The 23434-nt window shown below is 43.6% G+C and overlaps 1 protein-coding gene and 1 pseudogene across 10 annotated transcripts in view; one reads left to right on the top strand and one right to left on the bottom strand.

Annotated features, from left to right (window-relative positions):
• TMCC3 (transmembrane and coiled-coil domain family 3) overlaps nt 1–23434 on the top strand; it is a 382147-nt gene that overhangs the window by 347095 nt on the left and 11618 nt on the right. For all 10 annotated transcript variants that reach the window (XM_074402414.1, XM_074402411.1, XM_074402410.1 and 7 more), the window contains one exon: nt 21193–22109. In XM_074402414.1, the coding sequence (XP_074258515.1) occupies nt 21208–22109 (902 nt within the window). In that variant the 5' untranslated portion in view covers nt 21193–21207. The remainder of the gene's footprint in view (nt 1–21192; nt 22110–23434) is intronic.
• On the bottom strand, nt 11782–12085 carry LOC120365092 (U6 snRNA-associated Sm-like protein LSm3 pseudogene; annotated as a pseudogene).

The raw sequence follows: 23434 nt of genomic DNA on the forward strand, positions 1-23434 counted from the left end.
AAGCACAGAGGAAGCAGTCAGTCCTAGCTGGGCATCAGGGTGGGAGAACCTTCGTGGGAGAGACGCTGTTTGAATTGGTCCTTAAAAGGAGAATTGGGAAGGAGACCTTGCTAGGGTGAGGAACGAACACAGAAATCGCAAGTGCATGCAGTGTTCAGGTGTGGCCGGCTCGTCACACACATGGAATAAGATGGAGTTTAAAAGATAGACATTAGTACAAATCCTGGCTCCTTGTCTTCTTAGCTGTCACCATAACTCGTTAGTACAAATTTTGGCTCCGTGTCTTCTTAGCTGTCACCATAACTTATTTGATGCCTCCCACTTTTAAATCTGCAAGGCAGAGCTAATGACGTGGAGATATATAAAGGTCCAGCCTTACCCTGGGGCTGTACATAGATGTGATGAAAACATCAAATGGACGGATCTGCTGGAAAATAACTAGGATAGGACCCTGATCAAGAGAGCCTTAAATTCTTTGTTAACCATTTCATACTTTAGGGAACATTAAAAATCTTTGGGAAGGAACAGGGCATAATCTGATTTATCTTTTGAAAAGATGATTTTATTCAACCCAAGGAAATCAGAGTATTCTTTGAGATGGAGTCTTACTCTCACCAGGTTGGAGTGCAGTGGTGTGATCTCGGCTCACTGCAACCTCTGCTTTCTGGGTTCAAGTGATTCTTGTGCCTCAGCTTCCCAAGTAGCTGAGACTACAGGCACACACCACCATGCCCAGCTAATGGTTTTTTTTCTTTTTTTTTAATTGCATTTTAAGTTTGGGGGTACATGTGAAAAACATGCAAGATTGTTGCATAGGCACACACATGGCAGTGTGATTTGCTGCCTTCCTCCCCTTCACCTATATCTGACATTTCTCCCCATGTTGTCTCTCCCCAACTCCCCACCCACCGCTGTGCCTCCCCTGTTTCCCCCCCGACAGACCCCCGTGTGTGATGCTCCCCTCCCTGTGACCATGTGTTTGTTCTCATTGTTCAACACCCGCCTGTGAGTGAGAACATGCGGTGTTTGATTTTCTGTTCTTGTGACACTTTGCTGAGAACAACGGTTTCCAGGTTCATCCATGTCCCTACAAAGGACACGAACTCATAGTTTTTGATCGTGCATATGTGGCACATTTCCCCTGTCCAGTCTATGATCGATGGGCATTTGGGTTGGTTTCAGGTCTTTGCTATAGTAAACAGTGCTGCAGTGAACATTCGTGTACATGTGTCCTTATAATAGAACGATTTATAATCCTCTGGATATATACCTAGTAATGGGATTGCTGGGTCAAATGGAATTTCTATTTCTGGGTCCTTGAGGAATCGCCACACTGTCTTCCACAATGGTTGAACTAATTTACACTCCCACCAACAGTGTAGAAGTGTTCCTATTTCTCCACATCCTTTCCAGCCTCTGTTGTCTCCAGATTTTTTAATGATCGCCATTCTAACTGGCATGAAATAGTATCTCAATGTAGTTTTGATTTGCATTTCTCTAATGACCAGTGATGATGAGCATTTTTTCATGTTTGTTGGCCTCATGTATGTCTTATTTTGTAAAGTGTCTGTTCATATCCTTTGCCCACTTTTGAATGGGCTTGTTTTTTTCTTGTAAATCTGTTTTAGTTCTTTGTAGATTCTGGATATCAGCCCTTTGTCAGATGGGTAGACTGCAAAATTTTTTTCCCATTCTGTTGGTTGCTGATTCTCTCTGATTGTTTTTTTGCTGTGCAGAAGCTGTGGAGTTTGATTAGGTCCCATTTGTCTATTTTGGCTTTTGTTGCCATTGCTTTTGGTGTTTTGGTCATGAAGTCTTTGCCTACACCTATGTCCTGAATGGCTTTGCCTAGATTTTCTTTACGGTTTTTATGGTGTTAGGTCTTATGTTTAACCCATCTGGAGTTAATTTTAGTGTAAGGTGTCAGGAAGGGATCCAGTTTCTGCTTTCTGCACATGGCTAGCCAGTTTTCCCAACACCATTTATTAAACAGGGAATCCTTTTCCCATTGCTTGTTGTTTTCAGGCTTGTCAGAGATCGGATGATTGTAGCTGTTTTGTGTTGCCTCCGAGGCTTCTGTTCTGTTCCATTGGTCTATATCTCTGTTTTGGTACCAGTACCATGCTGTTTTGATTACTGTAGCCTTGTAGTATAGTTTGAAGTCCAGTAGTGTGATGCCTCCCGCTTTGTTCTTTTTGCTTAGAATTGACTTGGCTATGCGCGCTGTCTTTTGGTTCCATATGAAGTTTAAGGTGGTTTTTTCCAGTTCTGTGAAGAAGATCATTGGTAGCTTGATGGAGATAGCGTTAAATCTGTAAATTACTTTGGGCAGTATGGCCATTTTCATGATACTGATTCTTCCTAACCATGAACATGGAATGTTTCTCCATCTGTTTGTATCCTCTCTTATTTTGTTGAGCAGTGATTTGTAGTTCTCCTTGAAGAGGTCCTTTACGTTCCTTGTTAGTTGTATTCCTAGGTATTTTATTCTCTTTGTAGCAATTGTGAATGGCAGTTCGTTCTTGATTTGGCTCTCTTTAAGTGTGTTATTGGTGTATAGGAATGCTTGTGATTTCTGCACATTGATTTTGTGTCCTGAGACTTCACTGAATTTGCTTATCAGTTTCAGGAGATTTTGGGCTGAGACGATGGGGTCTTCTAGATATATAATCATGTCTCTGCAAATAGAAACAATTTGACTTCCTCCTTTCCTATTTGAACACCCTTTATTTCTTCTTCTTGCCTGATTGCTCTGGCTAGAACTTCCGATAATATATTAAATAGGAGTGGTGAGAGAGGGCATCCTTGTCTAGTGCCAGATTTCAAAGGGAATGCTTCCAGTTTTTGCCCATTCAGTATGATATTGGCTGTTGGTTTGTTGTAAATAAATTTTATTATTTTGAGATACATTCTGTCAATATCTAGTTTATTGAGGGTTTTTAGCATAAAGGGCTGTTGAATTTTGTCAAAGGCCTTCTCTGCATCAATTGAGATAATCATGTGGTTTTTGTCTTTGGTTCTGTTTATGTGGTGAATTACATTTATAGACTTGCGTATGTTGAACCAGCCTTGCATCCCCGGCATGAATCCTACTTGATCATGGTGGATAAGCTTTTTGATGTGCTGTTGCCATCGGTTTGCCAGTATTTTATTGAAGATTTTTGCATCTATGTTCATCATGGATATTGGCCTGAAGTTTTCTTTTCTTGCCGAGTCTCTGCCGGGTTTTGGTATCAGGATGATGTTGGTCTCATAATATGATTTGGGAAGGATTCCCTCTTTTGGGATTGTTTGGAATAGTTTCAGAAGGAATAGTACCAGCTCCTCTTGGTGTGTCTGGTAGAATTCCTCTGTGAACCCATCTGGACCCGGGCGTTTTTAGGGTAGTAGGCTCTTAATTGCTGCCTCAACTTCAGCCCTTGTTATTGGTCCATTCAGGGTTTCGGCTTCTTCCTGGTTTAGGTTTGGGAGGATGCAAGTGTCCAGGAATGTATCCATTTCTTCCAGGTTTACTAGTTTATGTGCATAAAGTTATTTGTAATAATCTCTGATGATGGTTTGTATTTCTGTGGAATCTGTGGTGATATCCCCTTTGTCGCTTTTTAATGCATCTATTTGATTCCTCTCTCTTTTCTTTTTTTATTAATTTGGCTAGTGGTCTATTTTGTTGATCTTTTCGAAAACCCAGCCCCTGGATTTATTAATTTTTTTGAAGGTTTTTTTTTCTGTGTCTCTATCTCCTTCAGTTCTGCTCTGATCTTAGTTATTTCTTGTCTTCTGCTAGGTTTTGAGGTTTTTTTGATCTTGCTCCTCCAGCACTTTCAATTTTGATGATGGGGTGTCAACTTTAGATCTCTCCTTGCTTCTCATGTGGGCATTTATTGCTATATATTTTCCTCTAGAGACTGCTTTAAATGTGTCCCAGAGATGCTGGTATGTTGTGTCTTCGTTCTCATTGATTTTGAAGAACATCTTTATTTCTGCTTTCATTTCATTGTTTATCCAGTCAACATTCAATAGCCAGTTGTTCGGTGTCCATGAAGCTGTGCAGTTCTGAGTTAGTTTCTGAATACTGAGTTCTAACTTGTTTGCACTGTGGTCTGAGAGACTGTTTGTTATGATTTCCATTCTTTTGCATTTGCTGAGGAGTGATTTACTTCCAATTATGTGGTCAATTTTAGAACAGGTGTGATGTGGTGTTGAGAATAATGTATATTCTGTGGATATGGGGTGAAGAGTTCTGTAAATGTCTATTAGGTTTGCTTGGTCCAGGTCTTGAGTTCAAGTCCTGGATATCCTTGTTAATTTTCTGTCTCATTGATCTGTCTAATATTGACAATGGGGTGTTAAAGTCTCCCACTATTATTGTATGGTAGTCTAAGTCTCTTTGTAAGTCATTAAGAACTTGCCTCATGAGGCCGGGCGTGGTGGCTCAAGCCTGTAATCCCAGCACTTTGGGAGGCCGAGGTGGGTGGATCCCAAGGTCAAGAGATCAAGACCATCCTGGTCAACATGGTGAAACCCCGCCTCTACTAAAAATACAAAAAAAAAAAATTAGCTGGGCATGGTGGCGCGTGCCTGTAATCCCAGCTACTCAGGAGGCTGAGGCAGGAGAATTGCCTGAACCCAGGAGGCAGAGGTTGCGGTGAGCCGAGATCGTGCCATTGCACTCCAGCCTGGGTAGCAAGAGCGAAACTCCGTTGCAAAAAAAAAAAAAAAAAAAAAAAAAAAGAACTTGCCTCATGTATCTGGGCGCTCCTGTATTAGGTGCATATATATTTAGGATCGTTAGCTCTTCTTGTTGCATTGATCCTTTTACCATTATGAAATGTCCTTCTTTGTGTCTTTTGATCTTTGTTGCTTTAAAGTCTATTTTATCAGAGATGAGAATTGCAACTCTTGCTCTTTTTTTGCTCTCCATTTGCTTGGTAAATCTTCCTTCATCCCTTTATTTTGAATCTTTGTGTATCCTTGCATGTGAGATGGGTTTCCTGGATACAGCACACTGATGGGTTTTGGCTTTTTATCCAATTTGCCAGTCTGTGTCTTTTGATTGGGGCATTTAGCCTATTTACATTTAGGGTTAATATTGTTATGTGTGAATTTGATCCTGCCATTTTGGTGCTAGCTGGCTGTTTTGCCCATTAGTTGATGCAGTTTCTTCATTGTGTTGATGCTTTTTACCATTTGGTATGTTTTTGGAGTGTCTGGTACTGGTTGTTCCTTTCTATGTTTAGTGCCTCTTTCAGGAGCTCTTGTAAAGTAGGCCTGGTGGTGATGAAATCTCTGAGTACTTGCTTGTTTGCAAAGGTTTTTATTTTTACTTCACTTATGAAGCTTAGTTTGGCTGGATATGAAATTCTGGTTGAAAGTTCTTTTCCTTAAGGATGTTGAGTATTGCCCCCACTCTTTTCTAGCTTGTAGGGTTTCTGCTGAGAGATCTGCTATGAGTCTGATGGGCTTCCTTTTGTGGGTTACCCGACCTTTCTCTCTGGCTGCCCTTACAATTTTCTGCTTCATTTCAACCCTGGTGAATCTGACGATTATGTGCCTTGTGGTTGCTCTTCTTGAGGAATATCTTTGTGGTGGTCTCTATCATTTCCTGGACTTGAATATTGGCCGGCCTTGCTAGGTTGAGGAAGTTTTCCTGGATTATATCCTGAAGAGTATTTTCCAGCTTGGATTCATTCTCTCCGTCACATTCAGGTATACCTATCAAATGTAGATTAGGTCTTTTCACATAGTCCCATATTTCTTGGAGACTTTGTTCATTCCTTCTTACCCTTTTTTCTCTAATCTTGCCTTCTCATTTTATTTCATAGAGTTGATCTTTGACCTCTGATATTCTTTCTTCTGCTTGGTCAATTCAGCTGTTGAAACTTGTGTATGCTTCGTGAAGTTCTAGTGTTGTGTTTTTCAGCTCCATCAATTCACTTATATTCCTCTCTAAGTTGTTTATTCTGGTTAATATTTTGTCAAATCTTTTTTTTTCAAGGTTCTTATTTTCTTTGCATTGGGTTAGAACATGTTCTTTTAACTCACAGAAGTTTCTTATTACCCACCTTCTGAAGCCTGATTCTTTCAATTCATCACACTCATTCTCCATCCAGCCTTGTCCCCTTGCTGGTGAGGAGTTGTGATCCCTTGTAGGAGGAGAGGCATTCTGGTTTCGGGTGTTTTTATCCTTTTTGTGCTGGTTTCTTCCCATCTTTGTGGATTTATCCACCTGTCGTCTTTGTAGTTGTTGACTTTCAAATTGGGTCTCTAAGTGGACATCCTGTTTGTTGATGATGAAGTTATTTCTTTCTGTTTCTTAGTTTTCCTTCTAACAGTCTGGCCCCTCTGCTGTAGGACTGCTGAGGTCCACCCCAGGCCCTGCTTGCCTGGGGATCACCTGCAGTGGCTGCAGAACAGTAAAGGTTGCTGCCAGTTTCTTCTTCTGCTATCTTTGTCCCAGAAGGATACCCACCAGATGTCAGTCTGAGCTCTCCTTTATGAGGTGACTCTTTGGATATATGCGGGTCAGGGAGCTGCTTGAGGAGACAGTCTGTCCTTTATAGGAGCTCAAGTGCTGAGCTGTGAGCTCCGTTGTTCATTCAGAGCTGCTGGGCAGGTACGTTTAAGTCTGCTGCAGCAGAACTCATAAACCCCACTTTTTTCCCCCAGTAGCTCTGTTTCAGGGAGTTAGGGCTTTATTTATGAGTTTCTGTTGTGCTGCTGCCTTTTTTCAGGGTTGCCCTGCCCCACGAGGAGGCAGCCTAGTCATTGTCTGCCTGCAGAGGCTTTGCTGAGCTTCTGTGGGCTCCGCCCAGCTGCCGTGTGAACTTCCCTGCAGTCCTGTTTATACTGGTGTAGTTAGAACTGCCTCAGCAATGGCGGCCCACCTCTATAATGGCAGACTGTCTCTGTAATGGGGGGCTACCTCGGCAATGGCAAACTACCTCTGTAGTTGTGGAGTGCCTTGGTAATGGCAGATGCTCCTTCCCAACGGAGCTGGACCGTCCTGGGTTCAGCTGTGCTTGCTGTTAAACTCTCAATCCAGAACATTTCTGATTGCTGTTTTTTTGTGGGATGGGACCAGCCAAGCCTGATCACCTGGCTCCCTGCCTCAGAGGCTTTTTTTTTGTTTTTTTGTTTTTTTAGTTGAATGGTTGACTGTCTCCCAGGTGTTCCAGTCGCCTGTTGAAAAGGCGCCAGGATCTGTGTGATTTTCCCGTGTGGCAACCCACTGTGCCAGCTGAAACAGTGGCACTGAGATTTGTGGCACTTTTTTGCCCAGGAATCTCCTGACCTGGCTACCTGTTTCAGTCCCCTTTTTAGTCAGATGAATGGGTGACTCTGCCTTCCCGGAGCTCTAATCGCCAGCTAAAATGGTGCCTGGACCCATGTATTTTGTACGGAGAACCACTGTGTGGGGCTGCCAGCCCAAACAGCCATGCTGTGCGGGTCAAAACAGCTGTGGGGGCTGAACCAGCTACCGTGGGGCTCCTCTGCCAGGGAATCTCCTGGTCTGTGGGCAATAAAAATCCATCTGGAAATGCGGCATCCACTCACCCTCCATGCTTTCACTGGGAGCTGCAATCCTGAGCTGCTCCTAATCTGCCATTTTGGATCTCCTAATTTTTGTATTTTTAGTAGAGACGGGGTTTTACCCTGTTGGCCAGGAGGATGGTCTCGATATCTTGACCTCATGATCCGCCCACCTCGATTTCCAAAGTGTTGGGGTTACAGGCGTGAGCCACCATGCCCGGCCGGAAATCAGAGTGTTTATGTTGATAGCCTCATTTGAAGGCTGAGCAGAACTTCAAAGTCAGGCTGTTTTTCTGTGCTAGAAATAAATACGGTACCAAAATATTGATTGAATGTACTTTTCATGGACACTTTTTTCTTTAAGTGAAATACTGTATTACTTTGATACAACTAAAAGCAGCTGTTTAGTTCTCATTGCCGTTTTGTTTTAATACTGCTGGCTTATATTAGAAAAAATAAAACTGCCCAAAATTAGCTTCAGTATCACAAAAGGGAAAGATGTGACTATTGATCAGTTTTTATTCTACTCTTGAAAAGCTACTTATTTCTAAGCTTTGTCTGATAGCTAGCAGTATTCTGATCCATTTATAAGAAAATTCTATACTGCAAATCATCCAGTACATATGTTTCCCCTCCAGTATTTGTTATACTACCAAAAATAAATGCTAGCCCACAGATAATGATTTGATTATGAGGCTTGCATTTGCCTTGGGAATACACTTCGGGGCTTCAGTACCAAACGCTATTTCTTGGCTCAGTCTTACGTAGCAACTTTTCAAAGGACGTGAGTCACGGTGTGAGCATTATATGGCTTTCTCTGATGCCCTAGGAATGGCGATGGGGAAGTAGTGGTGCACGTTCATGAGCCGGGTGTGTTTGACGGAGTGCTGATACAGTGTTCATCTCCAGGCAAGATAATGTGGCTAGCATCTGTAGGTTAAAGTATACCCTCCTCTTTCCACTAAGATTATGATTATGATAAGACACGTGGAAAATAGAGTAGTGCTAATACCCAAAAGTCAAAAAAGGAGGGGAACAGATCTAACAGTTACTCAAGTTTGATTCTGAATTTCCTAGCATTGAAGGCAAAAAGGGAAACAGTTATTGTCATCTGATAGATAACACTGTGCACCCTTGTTATATTCACTTACTTATCTGGGAAGCTATACTTCAGGAGACAAGTTACTTTCCCTTTTGGGTAGGGTGGATATAATGAACACAGCATGGCCTGATAGAGCTCGTTCAGGCTGGAGATGCCGAAACACTCTGCAAGACGCATGCTGGATTTGTAACTATCGTTTAGAAACTTACACTAAGTACAGGTCCCTTCCAAGAAGGCCCAACCAGCGTGTTTTAGGAGTAAGCGAGGTGGTGAATGAATGTTACGGGCAAGGAGGAGACTGGGTCACCAGGGCAGGGCAGTAGGCGGACTTTCTGCTCCCAGGCTTGGCCTCTTTGCCCTGCTCTCTGACTAAGGGCCTTGGAGACTCGTTTTTCCTGGGGTGGTTCTCTCAGAGTAAATGTGGTATACCCACATCCCCTTCCCTGCTGGCTTCCCCTCTTCCTGGGGAGGTTTTACTGACAGACACTGTCAGAAACCTATGGGAATGAACAAGCATGGATGGGAAGTTTTCCAGAACTACCCCCAAAAGACCTTAAGTTTAGTAGTGCTCAGCAGCTCTTGCTCATGAGTCGGGAACGAAAAGCCTCAGTGGGCATTTGTTCTGTGTTAGTCCTAAAATTAGGGCTTCCTGCTTCTGCTTCAGAGCTCAGCATCCCCCTTCTCCCCACAAGAGGCAACTGTGAACCCTTCCTTCAAGAAGGCCTGCTTCTGTCAGGCACAGTGGCTCATGCATATAATCACAACACCTTGGGAGGCTGAGGCGAGAGGATTGAGCCCAGGAGTTCAAGGTTCCAGCGAGCTAGTGATTGTGTCATTGCACTCCAGCGAGGGTGACAGTGAGAGACCTCTGTGTGTGTGTGTGTGTGTGTGTGTGTGTGTGTGTACACATGTACATATTTAAATTTAAATGGTGTGGTTCTTACTCCCAGGCCTGGAGAGGTAAGGGGCAGATATTAAATGAACACTTCCCTTTCCCAGACTTGCTCATTTTCAAGGTACACGGGGTCCCCAGAGACTCTCTCCTCCTCTTAGAAATAATCTGGTTGGGTGTTGCCTCACATCCCTCCACAGTTTCCTCCCCAGGGACTGTGACTGTCCTTGCCCTGCAATTGGTGCTCATGTAAGGTTGGTCTGTTTTCATCACCGTGGCCTTCCCTTCCTTTCAAGGAACATTCGTGCTGAATCTGCCCTTTCCCCACCTTTAATTCTTACGTAGATTTAGTATGTAGAGATCTTTACTGGGTCAGGTGAATTTTGTAAAAGATTAGTTTGTATTGGAAGTGTGATTTATAAGGTATTTTGAAGAAAGATACCTTTTTTTTAAGTGCACGTAACTCAAAGTAGATTATCACTGTTGCCTAGTAGAGGCTTAATGAGAAGATGATTATTTCTAATTACAGTATCAAGTGTTTGTGAGTGCTTGAGGATGCTTGAAGAATTTGTTTTTGAGAATCTTAAACACTGCCTAATCTCCTTTACACTATTAATTTGCAGTGTCTGGAGAAAGAATTGGGCCCCTCAAAGATGTGTGTACTCTAGCTCCTATTCCAGATGATCCCTAATTCCAGAGTTAGGAGATTTTACTTTACCTGCTCTCAGGAAATAGAATCCTTTTTTTTTTTTTTTGAGATGGAGCCTGTTATCCAGTGATCTTGGCTCACTGCAACCTCTGCCTCCGGGATCCAAGTGATTCTCCTGCCTCAGCCTCCCAAGTAGCTGGGATTACAGGCACCTGCCACCACACCCGGCTCTTTTTTTTTTTTTTTTTTGCATTTTTAGTAGAGACAGGGTTTCACCATGTTGGCCAGGCTGCTCTCAAACCCCTGACCTCAAGTGATCCACCCGCCTCAGCTTCCCAAAATGCTTGGATTACAGGTGTAAGCCACTGTGCCCAGCTAGAAATAGAATTCTTGATGCGACAGAATTTCTTTTGTCAGTGATGCCAAGAGAGGAAGAAGAGGGGATGTGAGGAATAAAACCTCTCTGGAAAAACTATTGACTCAGTTCCCGTGCTGTACACGGTGTGCTTATTTAAAGTTCAGAGTGTACTGTTGTCAGACCTGAACTATGAAAGGAAATGTTCCTTGTCTAAACAAATTAGAACAAACACTATACTAAGACACTCTCCTAATAAAATGTCCTTCTGGATTCCCTATGAAGATCCTTAAGATTTTTCCTCTCCGGCACACAGTGGAAGAAAGTGCAGGTTTCTTCTAGCAAATGTAGGTATTGAATATTCTGTGTAGGTGTCCCATGAGAGTATTAACATGTCTAGTAACAGATGACAAGGAGAGTCTTATCCAGCCTCTGGAGTTATTTTTCCGGTATAGATTAGCTCTGTTAGCAAGGATGATGGGATCCAGTGTTTCAGTTAGCTTCCCTCGGTTCCCTGTTCACTCACTCTGGCTAGACATTTTGCAAATGCATGTAACGTGTGACCCCAGGATAGCAAGAGGGAGATGGTATCTTATATATTTCCTTTTATTTACTTTTTTGAGACAGGGTCTCCCTCTGTTGCCCAGCCTGCCACGCTGGAGTGCAGTGGTGCGATCTGTGCTCACTGCAACTTCTGCCTCCCAGGGTCCCTCCTGCCTCAGCCTCCCAAGTAGCCAGGATAACAAGAGCATGTCACCATGCCCAGCTAATTTTTGGGTTCTTGTTGTTGTTGTTTGGTAGAGACAGGGTTTTGTCATGTTGCCCAAGCTGTTCTCAAACTCCTGGGCTCAAGCAATCTCCCCTCCCAAAGTGCTGAGATTACAGGTGTGAGCCACTGCACCCAGCCACTGTATCTTATATTCTGGGGTTTTTTCCCTCTACAAGGAAGCACCATTTTAAAGAAAAAAAATCAGAAATTGTCTATAAGAATAATGGAGCAAAACAAGTCCTGAAATAAGAGTTCTGCATCTTGGTGGTCATATTTATTGGAAGAGCTTTAGAAAAATTAAAATGCCATTTAGCTTAAGAAGTTGTGAGTTATCTGCAAATCAATTCATTTCAGGAGTGGGAGAATCCCCAGAATTATTTATTTATATCAGAATGTATGCAGGTTTCTCTTTTGAATGTCTTATACATTTAGAGAGGCTACTGTACAAAGTCTCCCACTTTCCATACAGGACAAATTCTTTGTTTCAGCCAAGTCTCAGTGGAGAAGCAACCAACACAACCATCTCCCCAGACAAACAGCGTTGGAATATTCGGTTTCCTTGATTTATATATCTCTTCATATGTTTCTTCATCAATTTCTTTAGTAACAGTTTCTTCCACATTTTCCTAGATCATATTTAAATGTTATTCATAAGCTTGTGATCTGCTTCGAAGCTGCTGGGCATTTCTCATTTTCACATAAACCCGCTCATCGAAGCTGAGCCGGATAACATCCAGGGGCTCGCCTCCAGTGTTGGTAGTCTGTTGCTGGTCCGTGTCTTCCGCCATGTTTCAAACCCTGCGCCCTCTCCCACTTCTCGGGAGAACACAAAAGCAACTCCCGTCTCAGAAGCGTGAGGACACAGCCACCTTGCTTCTGATAGAAAAGCGCCTGTTCTTCTGGGAGAACACACAGAGGTACCCGCTGTGGGGCCATGCTGAGCAGTGCGTGGGTCTCCCAGCTGTATCACCCAGCACAGAGAAGGGCGCCTTCCCTTCCCTCCAGGCAGATCCAGGGCTCATCTGCTGTTTACCTTTTCCCACCTCTGCAGATGTGAACCCCTCACTTGCTAGACCCTTAGGGCTTCTTTCTCTAGAGGTCCTTTATCTTCCGCATCTCATTCTGTCTCTTCTCTTAATGATTGTAAATGTGTGGGCATTGTTCCAATACAAGCAGTAAGCTTTTTTATCTTCATAAAGTTATTAGGCCCAAATCACTGTTTATATTTTAGAATTGGACAAAAGCAAATCACTTGAAACCAGGAGTTCAGGACCAGCCTGGCCAACATGGTGAAACCCTGTCTCTGCTTAAAAAAAAAAAAAAAAAAAAAATTAACAAAAATTAGCCGGGCATGGTGGTGCGTGCCTGTAATCCCAGCTACTTGGGAGGCTGAGACAGGAGAATCTCTTGCACATCAGAGGTTGCAGTGAACTGACATCTCCACACTGCACTCCAGCTTGGGTGACAGAGAGTGACTTTGTCTCCAAAAAAAAAAAAAAAATTGATTGGATTTTATAGACTATGTCAAACATGATTGGTGTGGCTCCAGGAAGCCACACCAGGGCTGTAGACACAAAGTTACAGCCAGGATGATTTCAAGTTCAGCCCGAGGGAGAATTTTCTGACAGAATAGTCTAAACCAAGCCCAGATTGTCCATGTATTGGATGACCATGTCAGGGGCATTGTAGAGCTTCTCACAAGGTCTGGGACCAAGCTGGCACGTGTTGCTAAGTCTTGCCTATTTCATAAACCTGAGTTTAGCCCCACCTAAGCTATTTATTATTCATGGGCTTCAAGAAATATACCCTTTACAAGCCTCGGTTTTCTCATAAAGGGGGGTTGGTGTGAAGAATATATGAATGCACAAAAAAATCTTCAGCGCAGTCCCTGACTCACAATAAAAGTATTCAGTCATTGTTAGGCAGCTAGGCTCTGGAGACAGACGCTGGATTTCCAGACTGTCTCTGCCGGTTACTAGCTGTGTACCTGCAGGCAATTTACTTAACTTCTCTTTGACTAGTTTATAAAATAGTAATTATAGTAGAACCTACCCCAGAGAGTTTTTAACAAGTAAGGTACTTTCCTATTTTACCTCCTGGGCTTGTAATAGGATTATACTTCCCTGTCCCCTAGAAGTTAGGTAGGGCCAGTGTAATGAGTGGAGAAAGTGTCTCTTTTAGAGAACGTCCAGATGGTAGAGGCTCCACTATTACCTGGGTCCCTCCACTAATTCACAGCCAACTTTTTAGCATTTGCAAGGAATAAACCTTTCTTTTATAGCCACTGAGATTTTGACATTAATACCATGGCAAAGCCTACCACGTTCTCGGTGACATATCGTGGAAGCAGCCTAGACCAGAAGTTTCCAGTCTTTTGGCATCCCTGGGCTACACTGGAAGAAGAATTGTCTTCTTCCGTAAAATACACTAACATTAACAATAGCTGATTAGCTTAAAAAAAAAATCACAAAAAAAGTCTCATATTGGCCAGCCATGGTGGCTCACACCTGTAATCCCAGCAGTTTGGGAGTTCAAGGCAGGCAGATTACCTGAGATCAGGAGTTGGAGACCAGCCTGGCCAACATGGTGAAACCCCATCTCTACTAAAAATATAAAAATTAGCTGGGTGTGGTGGCGAGTGCCCATAGCCTCAGCTACATGGGAGGCTAAGGCAGGAGAATCGCTTGAACCCAGGAGGCAGAGGTTACGGTGAGCCAAGGTTGCACCACTGTACTCCAGCCTGGGAGACAGAGTGAGACTGTCTCAAAAAAAAAAAAAAAAAAATCTCATACTGATTTAAGAAGGTTTACAAATTTGTATTGGGCTGCATTCAAAGCCATCCTGGCCTGTGGGTTGGACAAGGTTGGCCTAGACTCTAGAACTGAAATAGAGTTCAGCTAAAATAATTAATAGTAAAAAAAAAAGTCCGTGATACCGACTTACATACCAAGGCCACAAAGACTTCTAAAAGCCTTCAGGTATTTAACATGCAGGTTCTTGTGGACCTGTGCCTAAATCTTCACTTACCCATACTCGGAAATACCTGTTGCCTTGGAAATGCCAGCGCATTTGAACAATCGGACCCTTTCTTAATAATGCCTGAGCTCAAACAGCCTTTCTTTAAGCAGAGGTTCATTGTATTCAGCCTTGAGACTAAGCAGGCAGTTGTCATCTGTCACATTGTTCTGACAGCTCTGCCTCCCTGCACGTTCTGGTCACTCTGTAGCCTCCAGAACCTCAGAGGACTCGTGCCACAGTCCCTGTCCTTCCGGGGTCCACAGGAGCCCCCATCCTGGTTCTGTTTGATTGGGGGTTGGCTGGCATGCCTCTGTTGGTACCCTTCCCTTTTGGTTCATCTCCCTCTGAGCTTTAGCGGGTGCATACAGAGCGTGCTAGGAGACAGCCTTCTGCGAAGCCTGCCAAGTGTGTCCGAGCAGCGCTGGGGAAGACTGACTTTCTGTGCCTGCATCCGGTAAGGTGAGCTAACTTGAGGTGCTGTACCGGAGGCCTGGTTCATTGCAAAGGTGGTGCAAGGTCAGATTTTGACGTCTGTCCGGGACTCAGGCTTTTCCTCAGCCTTTGTTCTAGAGCACTGGGGTGACAGTGGAAATGTCTCCGCTGTCGGAAAGAAAACACAATTAGGAATGGCGTTTCACTAGGCGGTTCTGCCTTTCATCTAAAGTAATAACAGCCAAGTAATTCTGCAAGAACCGAAAGAAGCTAGTAGTCATCCTTAAAAGCAAAATCTTTTCCGTCAAAACAGTAACACATTTTATTTTTAAAAAACTTGAAAATACAAAAGAATGACCTCACATAACCCCACGGTGCAAAGGTCAGCATTGTTAACACTTGGAGTTTGCTTCCCTTTCAGTTTTTACATACATTTTTAAATGAAATTGAATTTGGGTACATTTTAGAATGAAATTGGGATAACAGTAACAAGCATTTGTTGAAACCATTCAGTGTGCCAGGAGGTCACATTTGAAGAGGTGAACAGTTTATATACATTTTCTCATTTATTCCTTACAATTCTTTGAAGAATCATTGCCTCCATTTTCAGAAGAGAAGCTGAGACACAGAAAGGCTAAGTCTGTGTGACCTTTCTCTAAGGTCACAGAGCTCTTAAGAGCGGTGCCAAGATAGAAACCAAAGCAGTCTGTTTCCAGAGCCCTTGGTCGTCTTGTGATGCCGCACTGTCTCACAGTAACAATAGCTTGGATTACATTTGATAGAATTGTGCAGTATTGGTTCTGAGTTGTTTGGTTCTTTTCTGTAGGTTCAGAAACGGAAGCCCATAGATAGGACTCAATTTACCCAAGAACGCGTAGCTAGTAAATGTCAGCGCCCAAAGGAACACAGTGTCCTGACCCACATAGTGTACATTGAGTCTAGATAACCAGAAACCTTTGTCCTCCCTACATCCTAACCCTGAAACCAAGCTGCACTGTATAGTGTATTGTATAGGGTCAGTGCCAAGTCTGGATTAAACAGAGGGTGGACGACTCTGACAGCTTTCTTCTAGCACATACACGTAATTTCAGTTTGTGTTCAGGGAATTTACAGACATCTAACAGTGATGGGTACAGCTGTCCCTCAGTCATGCCATGCAGTGCTAGGGTTATAAAAGGCCAAAAGGTACAGCCCAACATTAGTTCCAACTTTATACCCTCATCAAACATTTTTACTGGCAAGCAGTAAGATTGATTGATTTGGGGCTTTAAATGTCATAGCTTTCTCCAGTCTGGACTCTTGAGAACATGCCAAGCATTGTTAAATCATAAAGTACGCCAAAAGTCATTTGGCGATCTGTGTATAAACATTCCCGTGCACACAAGGCTGTCCTGTAAGCAGAGGTCTATGAGAGCATGAGGCTTGCACTGTGACTCAGAGTTGGATGGCCAGCCCTGGGGCAGCTGAGAATTAAGGGAGTAAGAACAGGTGTTGACTTACTGCTCGGTTTGGTAAAGGATAAAAACCTTTCTACCTTTCGATGTTGTTGTGGACTTCTCAATAGGGGATACCAACCAGATTTTAAATAATCTGATCTTATCTGTGAGCTTCAGGAGGGCAAAAACAAGTTCGTATGAAACTCACAAACAGTGCTGAGTGAAAAATGACAAGAAAAATACATGTATACAACAGGCAAAACTAATGTATGCTGTTTGAAGTGAGGATCAGGGTCGCCCCTGGCGGTGGGAGTGATGTAGTTGTGATTGAAGTGGGGCACAAAGGAGACTTCTGTTAGATTTCTTCAACTGGCTGCTGCTCACAGTGTGTTCAGTTTGTAAAAATTTGAGTATTTATTTGACTTTGTACTTTCTTAAATGTACTCTTTTCTAAGCGTAAATTGTGCTTCAGTTAAAGTTTAGAAGTCCTTATTTGTATTTGTGTATCTTATTGCACATTGATACTCATTAAAAAACCTCTGTTTCATTGAATCAATTTCAGATGGTACTGGATTTATTATCTAGGTATTGGGAAACCATCTTCACCTATAATTGTCAGGGCTATGCAAGCAGAACATTTTTTTTTTCTTTCTTTTTTTTTTTTTGAGACTGAGACTTGCTCTGTCACCAGGCTGGAGTGCAGTGGTGCCATATCGGATCACTGCAACCTCCACCTTCCGGGTTCAAGCAATTCTTCTGCCTCAGCCTCCCGAGTAGCTGAGATTACAGGCACAGGCCACTACACCCAGCTAATTTTTGTATTTTTAGCAGACACATGGTTTCATCATGTTGGCCAGAATGGGCTCGATCTCTTGATCTCATAATTCGCCCACCTCGGCCTCTCAAAGTGCTGGGATTACAGGTGTGAGCCACCACGCCCTGTGCAAGCAGAACTTCTCAGGTTATTTTTTGGCTCAATAGAAATGTGTCTTAAATGATTCCAGTGTAGACTCCTTGGAATAAAGAATGATGACACTTTGGTTCAGTAGACAAACATTTATTGACAGCCTCCTAGGGAAGTTCTAGAACTTCAAGCTGTGTGCAGCTAATGACATCATACCTCCCAAAAGGAGCTTGCAGTCTACAGGGGGTTAAAATGCATAGATGGTGATAAAAGGAAGAGTCAGGCGGTGCCACAAGACAAGCACAGAGCAACAGGCATGTCAGAGAATAGAGAGGTGTTCCACTGGGACTAGGAAGAGCTTCATGGCAGAAGGGGCATTTGAAATGTGTTTTAAAGAATATGTAGGACTTCAATGAACATGAGTAGATGGGCAGGCATTGTGAACATCATGCATATGAGAAAATCCATAGGAAATTCATATATATTCTGAGAATTTAGGTTGTATGGTTCACGTAAAGATTTTTTTTGGGTGGCGGGGACAGAGTCTTGCCGTGTCCTCCAGGCTGGAGTGCAGTGGCATGATCTCGCCCCACCACAACCTCCACCTCCCAGATTAAAGCATTTCTTCTGCCTCAGGCTCCCAGGTAGCTGGGACTACAGGTGCACGACACCACGCCCAGCTAGTTTTTGTTTATTTTTAGTAGAGACGGGGTTTTGCCATGTTGGCCAGGCTGGTCTTGAACTCCTGACTGCCTGATCTGCCCACCTCGACTTCTCAAAGTACTGAGATTATGAGCATGAGGCACTGTGCCCAGCCCACTTAAAGATATTCTTAAGGTGTCCTTCAGGTGCAGGGTGAGGCCTGAAAGGTGGGCTCAGGCCTTATAGTCCTATAAGGCCCTTCCTAATGCCTGCCACATGAAATGATACACCAGGTTATGTTATTTTATTCAGCAGGCATTATAAAGCCAAAGGAAGTTTCTAAGATGTAGACTAGCATAATCAGATATCTCCTGTAAAGTCACATTTCTAGCCTCAGTGATTGTACACTTACCATTAATTACCCATTTGCCCAAAATGAACATTTTCTAAGTTTCATGCATTCTTTGTTGTTGTCATTTGAACCTGTTCCTGTTTGGGTCCACTAAGGAGCCACGGGTACATAGATTCCTTGAGCTTGCTCTAGTCGACCCTGTAGGACTTAAAGATTATTATACATCTTTATTCCTCATCCTCATCCCTCCCTCTTGACCAGGTGAAGTCACAACTCCTTTATCCTTTTTTCATATATCCTGTTTTCTAGTCTTGTGATGGGGCATTTACTTCCTTCCAGCTTTTTCTACGTGGTGCTCCTTTGCCAGATAAAGCAACCAGTGTCACTCATGTATGACGAAATTGTGCACTGGAAGAGAGGGGCCAAGAGCTAATGCTAACGAGTGTTTGTAAGTTGTGGAGGCCTGGCCTGCCCATCTGGGATGGTGTCCCATTCTGCTGCTGTGCTCTCTCCTCTGGAATAAAGCACGGGGCAGGATTTATTATGTGGTGAAGTGTTAATGTTCATTGCTGGGTATGGTCCGTATTTGGGTCTGGATCACTCAGTGTATTAGTCTGTTCTCACGTTGTTATAAAGAAGTACCTGAGACTGGATAATTTATAAGAAAAGAGGTTTAGCTGGGCGTGGTGGCTCATGCCTGTAATTCCAGCACTTTGGGAGGCTGAGGTGGACGGATCACCTGAGGTTGAGGGTTCGAGACCAGCCTGACCAACATAGAGAAACCTAGTCTCTACTAAAAATACAAAATTAGCCAGGTGTGGTGGCCCATGCCTTTAATCCCAGCTACTCGGGAGGCTGAGGCAGGAGAATCGTTTGAACCCAGAAGGTGGAAGTTGCGGTGAGCTGAGATCGTGCCACTGCCCTCCAGCCTGGGTCACAAGAGTGAAACTCCATCTCAAAAAAAGAAAGTTTAATTTTTTAATTAAAAAATTTAAAAAGCCTGGCTTTGTCTGCTTTGGGGAGGCTGCAGGGAACTTTTACTCATGGTAGAAGGCAAAGCAGGAGCAGGCACTTACCATAGTGAAAGCAGGAGTGTGTGTGCAGGAGGGGAGGTGCTACACACTTTTAAAGAACCAGATCTCAGGCGGACTCAGTACTATGAGAACAGCAGCAGAGGAATGATGCTAAACCATTCATGAGAAATCCACCCCCATGATTCAGTCACCTCCCATTAGGCCCCACCTCCAACACTGGGGATTACAATTGAACCTGAGATTTGGATAGGGACACAGATCCGAACCATATCACTCAGTGTGAGATTTGTTGATTTTTTACTATTTTTTTTTTTTTTTTTTTTGCTATCAGCCTACCAGTCACTTAAAAAAAGGTAACATGCTGAATATTGTCTTGCTTCTCATTGGATTTCTATTGAGACTTTGTATCAAGGCATTATTCAAATCAAAGGGATATTAACTTGACAAATGAGATGCTTCAGTTTAGATCTTAAGACTTGTTTGGAGATTGTGTTTGAACTCTGCAAAGAGTTGTTTTTCTTGGGGGCATCAACAGTAGAGTGAACTGACATGGAAAGAGGATTACAGTTGGGATGACTTGGATTCCATTTCTGACCTAACCCTCAGTTTCTGCATGTTAATGAATTTAGCGTGTCCTTTGTCTGGCATGGTAGTGAAGCATGCAGAGGCATCCTTAGACCCTGGCACATGGTCTACTTCTGCCTTTTCCATTCAGAGTGCAAACTTGCCACCCACTTCACCAGGAGCTCAATGCTACCTTGCAGTTCTTTTCTCTAAATGGCCCATGTGGTCTTAGTTTTATCATATTTTTCTTTTATTCTTTTTCTTTCCTATTTTTTTGAGACAGAGTCTCACTCTGTTGCCCAGGCTGCAGTACAGTGCGCGATCTCAGCTCACTGCAACCTCTGCCTCCCACGTTCAAGTGATTCTCCTGCCTTAGCCTCCCGAGTAGCTGGGATTACAGGCACCAACCACCATGCCCAGCTAATTTTCTATTTTTAGTAGAGATGGTGTTTCCCCATGTTAGTCAAGCTGGTCTCAAACTCCCAACATCAGGTGATCCACCTGCCTCAGCCTCCCAAAGTGCTGGGATTATAGGCGTGAGCCACCACACCTGGCTCTTTTATTTATTTATTTTTATTATTTTTAATCACTGTGGTATGGTTTGGAGTTGTTTCCATTTCTAAATACTGTTGTTTTACCCAATTGTTAAAGTTAATCTTGTACCATATTATTCTGTCACATCTTTTTTTTTTTTTTTTTTTTTTGAGACGGAGTTTCGCTCTTGTTACCCAGGCTGGAGTGCAATGGCGCGATCTCGGCTCACCACAATCTCCGCCTCCTGGGTTCAGGCAATTCTCCTGCCTCAGCCTCCTGAGTAGCTGGGATTACAGGCACGTGCCACCATGCCCAGCTAATTTTTTGTATCTTTAGTAGAGACGGGGTTTCACCATGTTGACCAGGATGGTCTCGATCTCTTGACCTCGTGATCCACCCGCCTCGGCCTCCCAAAGTGCTGGGATTACAGGCTTGAGCCACCGCGCCCGGCTCTGTCACATCTTTTTAATTATTCCGTTAAGAAAATAATGTTCTTGTATTGATGGATGTACCTGCTGATATCTTTTTCCCTATTTTTCTTCCTTTTTAAAAGATTCTCTGTCTATTAAGTGAGTGAGTTCTGCGTAGGATGCATTCCCTATAGTGAAGTTCCCAATGAGTGGGGCGTAGCAGGCATTCTAGTTACCTGGGCACTTTGGGAGACCAGGACTGACTGGTGATCTCATTGTATTTTGCATTATCTTCCCTGGGAACCAAGTTACCGTCTCATCACACAAGAAAGTGGATAGCCTGGGAGATCTGAGTCTCACAGCTACTTAGTGTGGATGGATGGATGCAGGAAGGAGCCATGCTGCCCCTATGTTCAACTTGAGGAGACAGCAAGGGGGTTTTATCCTGTGACACTTGGAGTTTGAATATCTGGGACTTAATATATATATCTCGTATGTGCACAGATTCTATCACAGTAATTATCTCTTTGACTTCAGATTTTAACATGCTTCTTTCCTGTCTCTTTCAGGTAGAACGTCATGACATGAATACCTTAAGCCTGCCCCTGAACATACGCCGAGGGGGGTCAGACACCAACCTCAACTTTGACGTACCCGATGGCATCCTGGACTTCCACAAGGTCAAACTCACTGCAGACAGCCTAAAGCAAAAAATTCTAAAGGTAACGGAGCAGATAAAAATTGAGCAAACATCACGCGATGGGAACGTTGCGGAGTATCTGAAACTAGTTAACAGTGCGGACAAGCAGCAGGCGGGACGTATCAAGCAAGTCTTTGAGAAGAAGAATCAGAAATCAGCTCATTCCATTGCCCAGCTGCAGAAGAAGTTAGAGCAGTATCATCGAAAGCTCAGAGAGATCGAGCAGAATGGAGCCCCCAGGAGCTCAAAGGACCTTTCCAAAGACCACCTGAAGGACATTCACCGCTCTTTGAAAGATGCCCACGTGAAATCTCGAACTGCGCCCCATTGCATGGAGAGCAGTAAATCGGGCATGCCAGGGGTATCACTCACTCCACCTGTGTTTGTTTTCAATAAGTCCAGAGAGTTTGCCAACCTGATCCGGAATAAGTTTGGCAGCGCCGACAACATCGCTCACTTGAAAAATTCCTTAGAGGAGTTTAGGCCGGAGGCAAGTTCCAGGGCCTATGGGGGCAGCGCTACCATCGTCAACAAACCCAAGTATGGCAGCGATGATGAGTGTTCAAGTGGCACGTCAGGCTCGGCTGACAGTAATGGAAACCAGTCCTTTGGGGCTGGTGGCGCCAGCACGTTGGACAGCCAGGGGAAGCTCGCCGTGATCCTGGAGGAACTGAGGGAGATCAAGGATACCCAAGCTCAGCTGGCCGAGGACATCGAGGCGCTGAAGGTTCAGTTTAAGAGAGAATATGGTTTTATTTCTCAGACCCTGCAGGAGGAGAGATACAGGTATTTCAAAGTATTTGATTGGTGGCATTTTTTTTTAATTTTTAATTTTAGTGGGTACATAATAGGTATGGCATTCTTTTAGATGTATAAGTTACTGCAGAGAGATTGTCTGCTTTTTGTATTTTCACTAAATATAGATATGGAATAAAAGGCATTTAGTGATCGATACATCCCTAATGTATTTATGCATCCCTCATTCGAAAATCTGAAATCCAGAATGTTCCAAAATCCAAAACCTTTGGAGTGTCAACATGATACCACAAGTGGAAAATTCTACACATAAATAACACAAACTCAAGGCACACAATTATTTAAAATATGGCACACTGTTACCTTCAGGCTATGTGTACATGGGGCATAGGAAGCAAATGAATTTTGTCTTTAGACTTAGGTATCCCTGAGGTGTCTCATTACATATACACAAATATTCAAAATCTGAAAAATAAATCAAAATTTGAAACACTTCTGGTCCCAAGCATTTCGGATAAGGGATACCTCCTTGTCTAGGTGAAGAGCGTGGGATGGCACAACTGCCAGATCCCTCAAGACAACACGAACAAGGGCCAACATGATCTAACTCCTGACCTCAGGTGATCCACGCGCCTTGGCCTCCCAAAGTGTTAGGATTATAGGCGTGAGTCACCACTGTGCACAGCCGAGGTTTCAAATATGAGAAGAATCATCTTCAGTGAGAGGGACAGGACACAGGAATGAGAATCTTTGTACCTCTGTCCCTTTAGATTTGGACATTTGGAAACACCACATGATGAACCATCTATATTTTGTAATAACCTTAATTTTGTATTGTCACTTAAGTTCCAAGAGTTGAAATCCGTAATCAGTGCATGTGTGCATGCTGGGAGATAGTAGAGTTAGCTCCAGAGTAGAAGGTGATGCTAAAAGCATGGTGCTTTTCCTGTGAGCTTTCTGGCCATGAACCCCAACAGCAATGTCAGGGCAGAAGAGGGAGAAGGCACCGCAGAAACCAGAGGTCCTGGCCCTCATTTAGCAGGATGCCACAGAGCCCTGCCTCCTGCCTGGCCCTGGCAAATGCATCAGCTGACAAGCTCTATCTTGAGGTCACTGCAATCAGCTAAAGTGCTAATCTGACCCGCGTGCACCTTCAGTGGCAAGGACAGAGAGTCGAGACCCCAGAGACTGGGTCTTTCCAGATCTGGGAGTCAGTGTTCTCCAAAAGCACATTTTCCACAGCAAGCCTTACTCTTTTGTAAAAAGCCCATCAGGGGATGAGAGCAAGCCAAAAGATACTGGCACAGGAAGAGAAAAAGGACATTGTTCTGCAGTGCGCTGTGAAATGTCACACT

This window comes from Saimiri boliviensis, chromosome 7 (assembly GCF_048565385.1).
Source record: "Saimiri boliviensis isolate mSaiBol1 chromosome 7, mSaiBol1.pri, whole genome shotgun sequence".
Lineage (NCBI taxonomy): Eukaryota > Metazoa > Chordata > Mammalia > Primates > Cebidae > Saimiri > Saimiri boliviensis.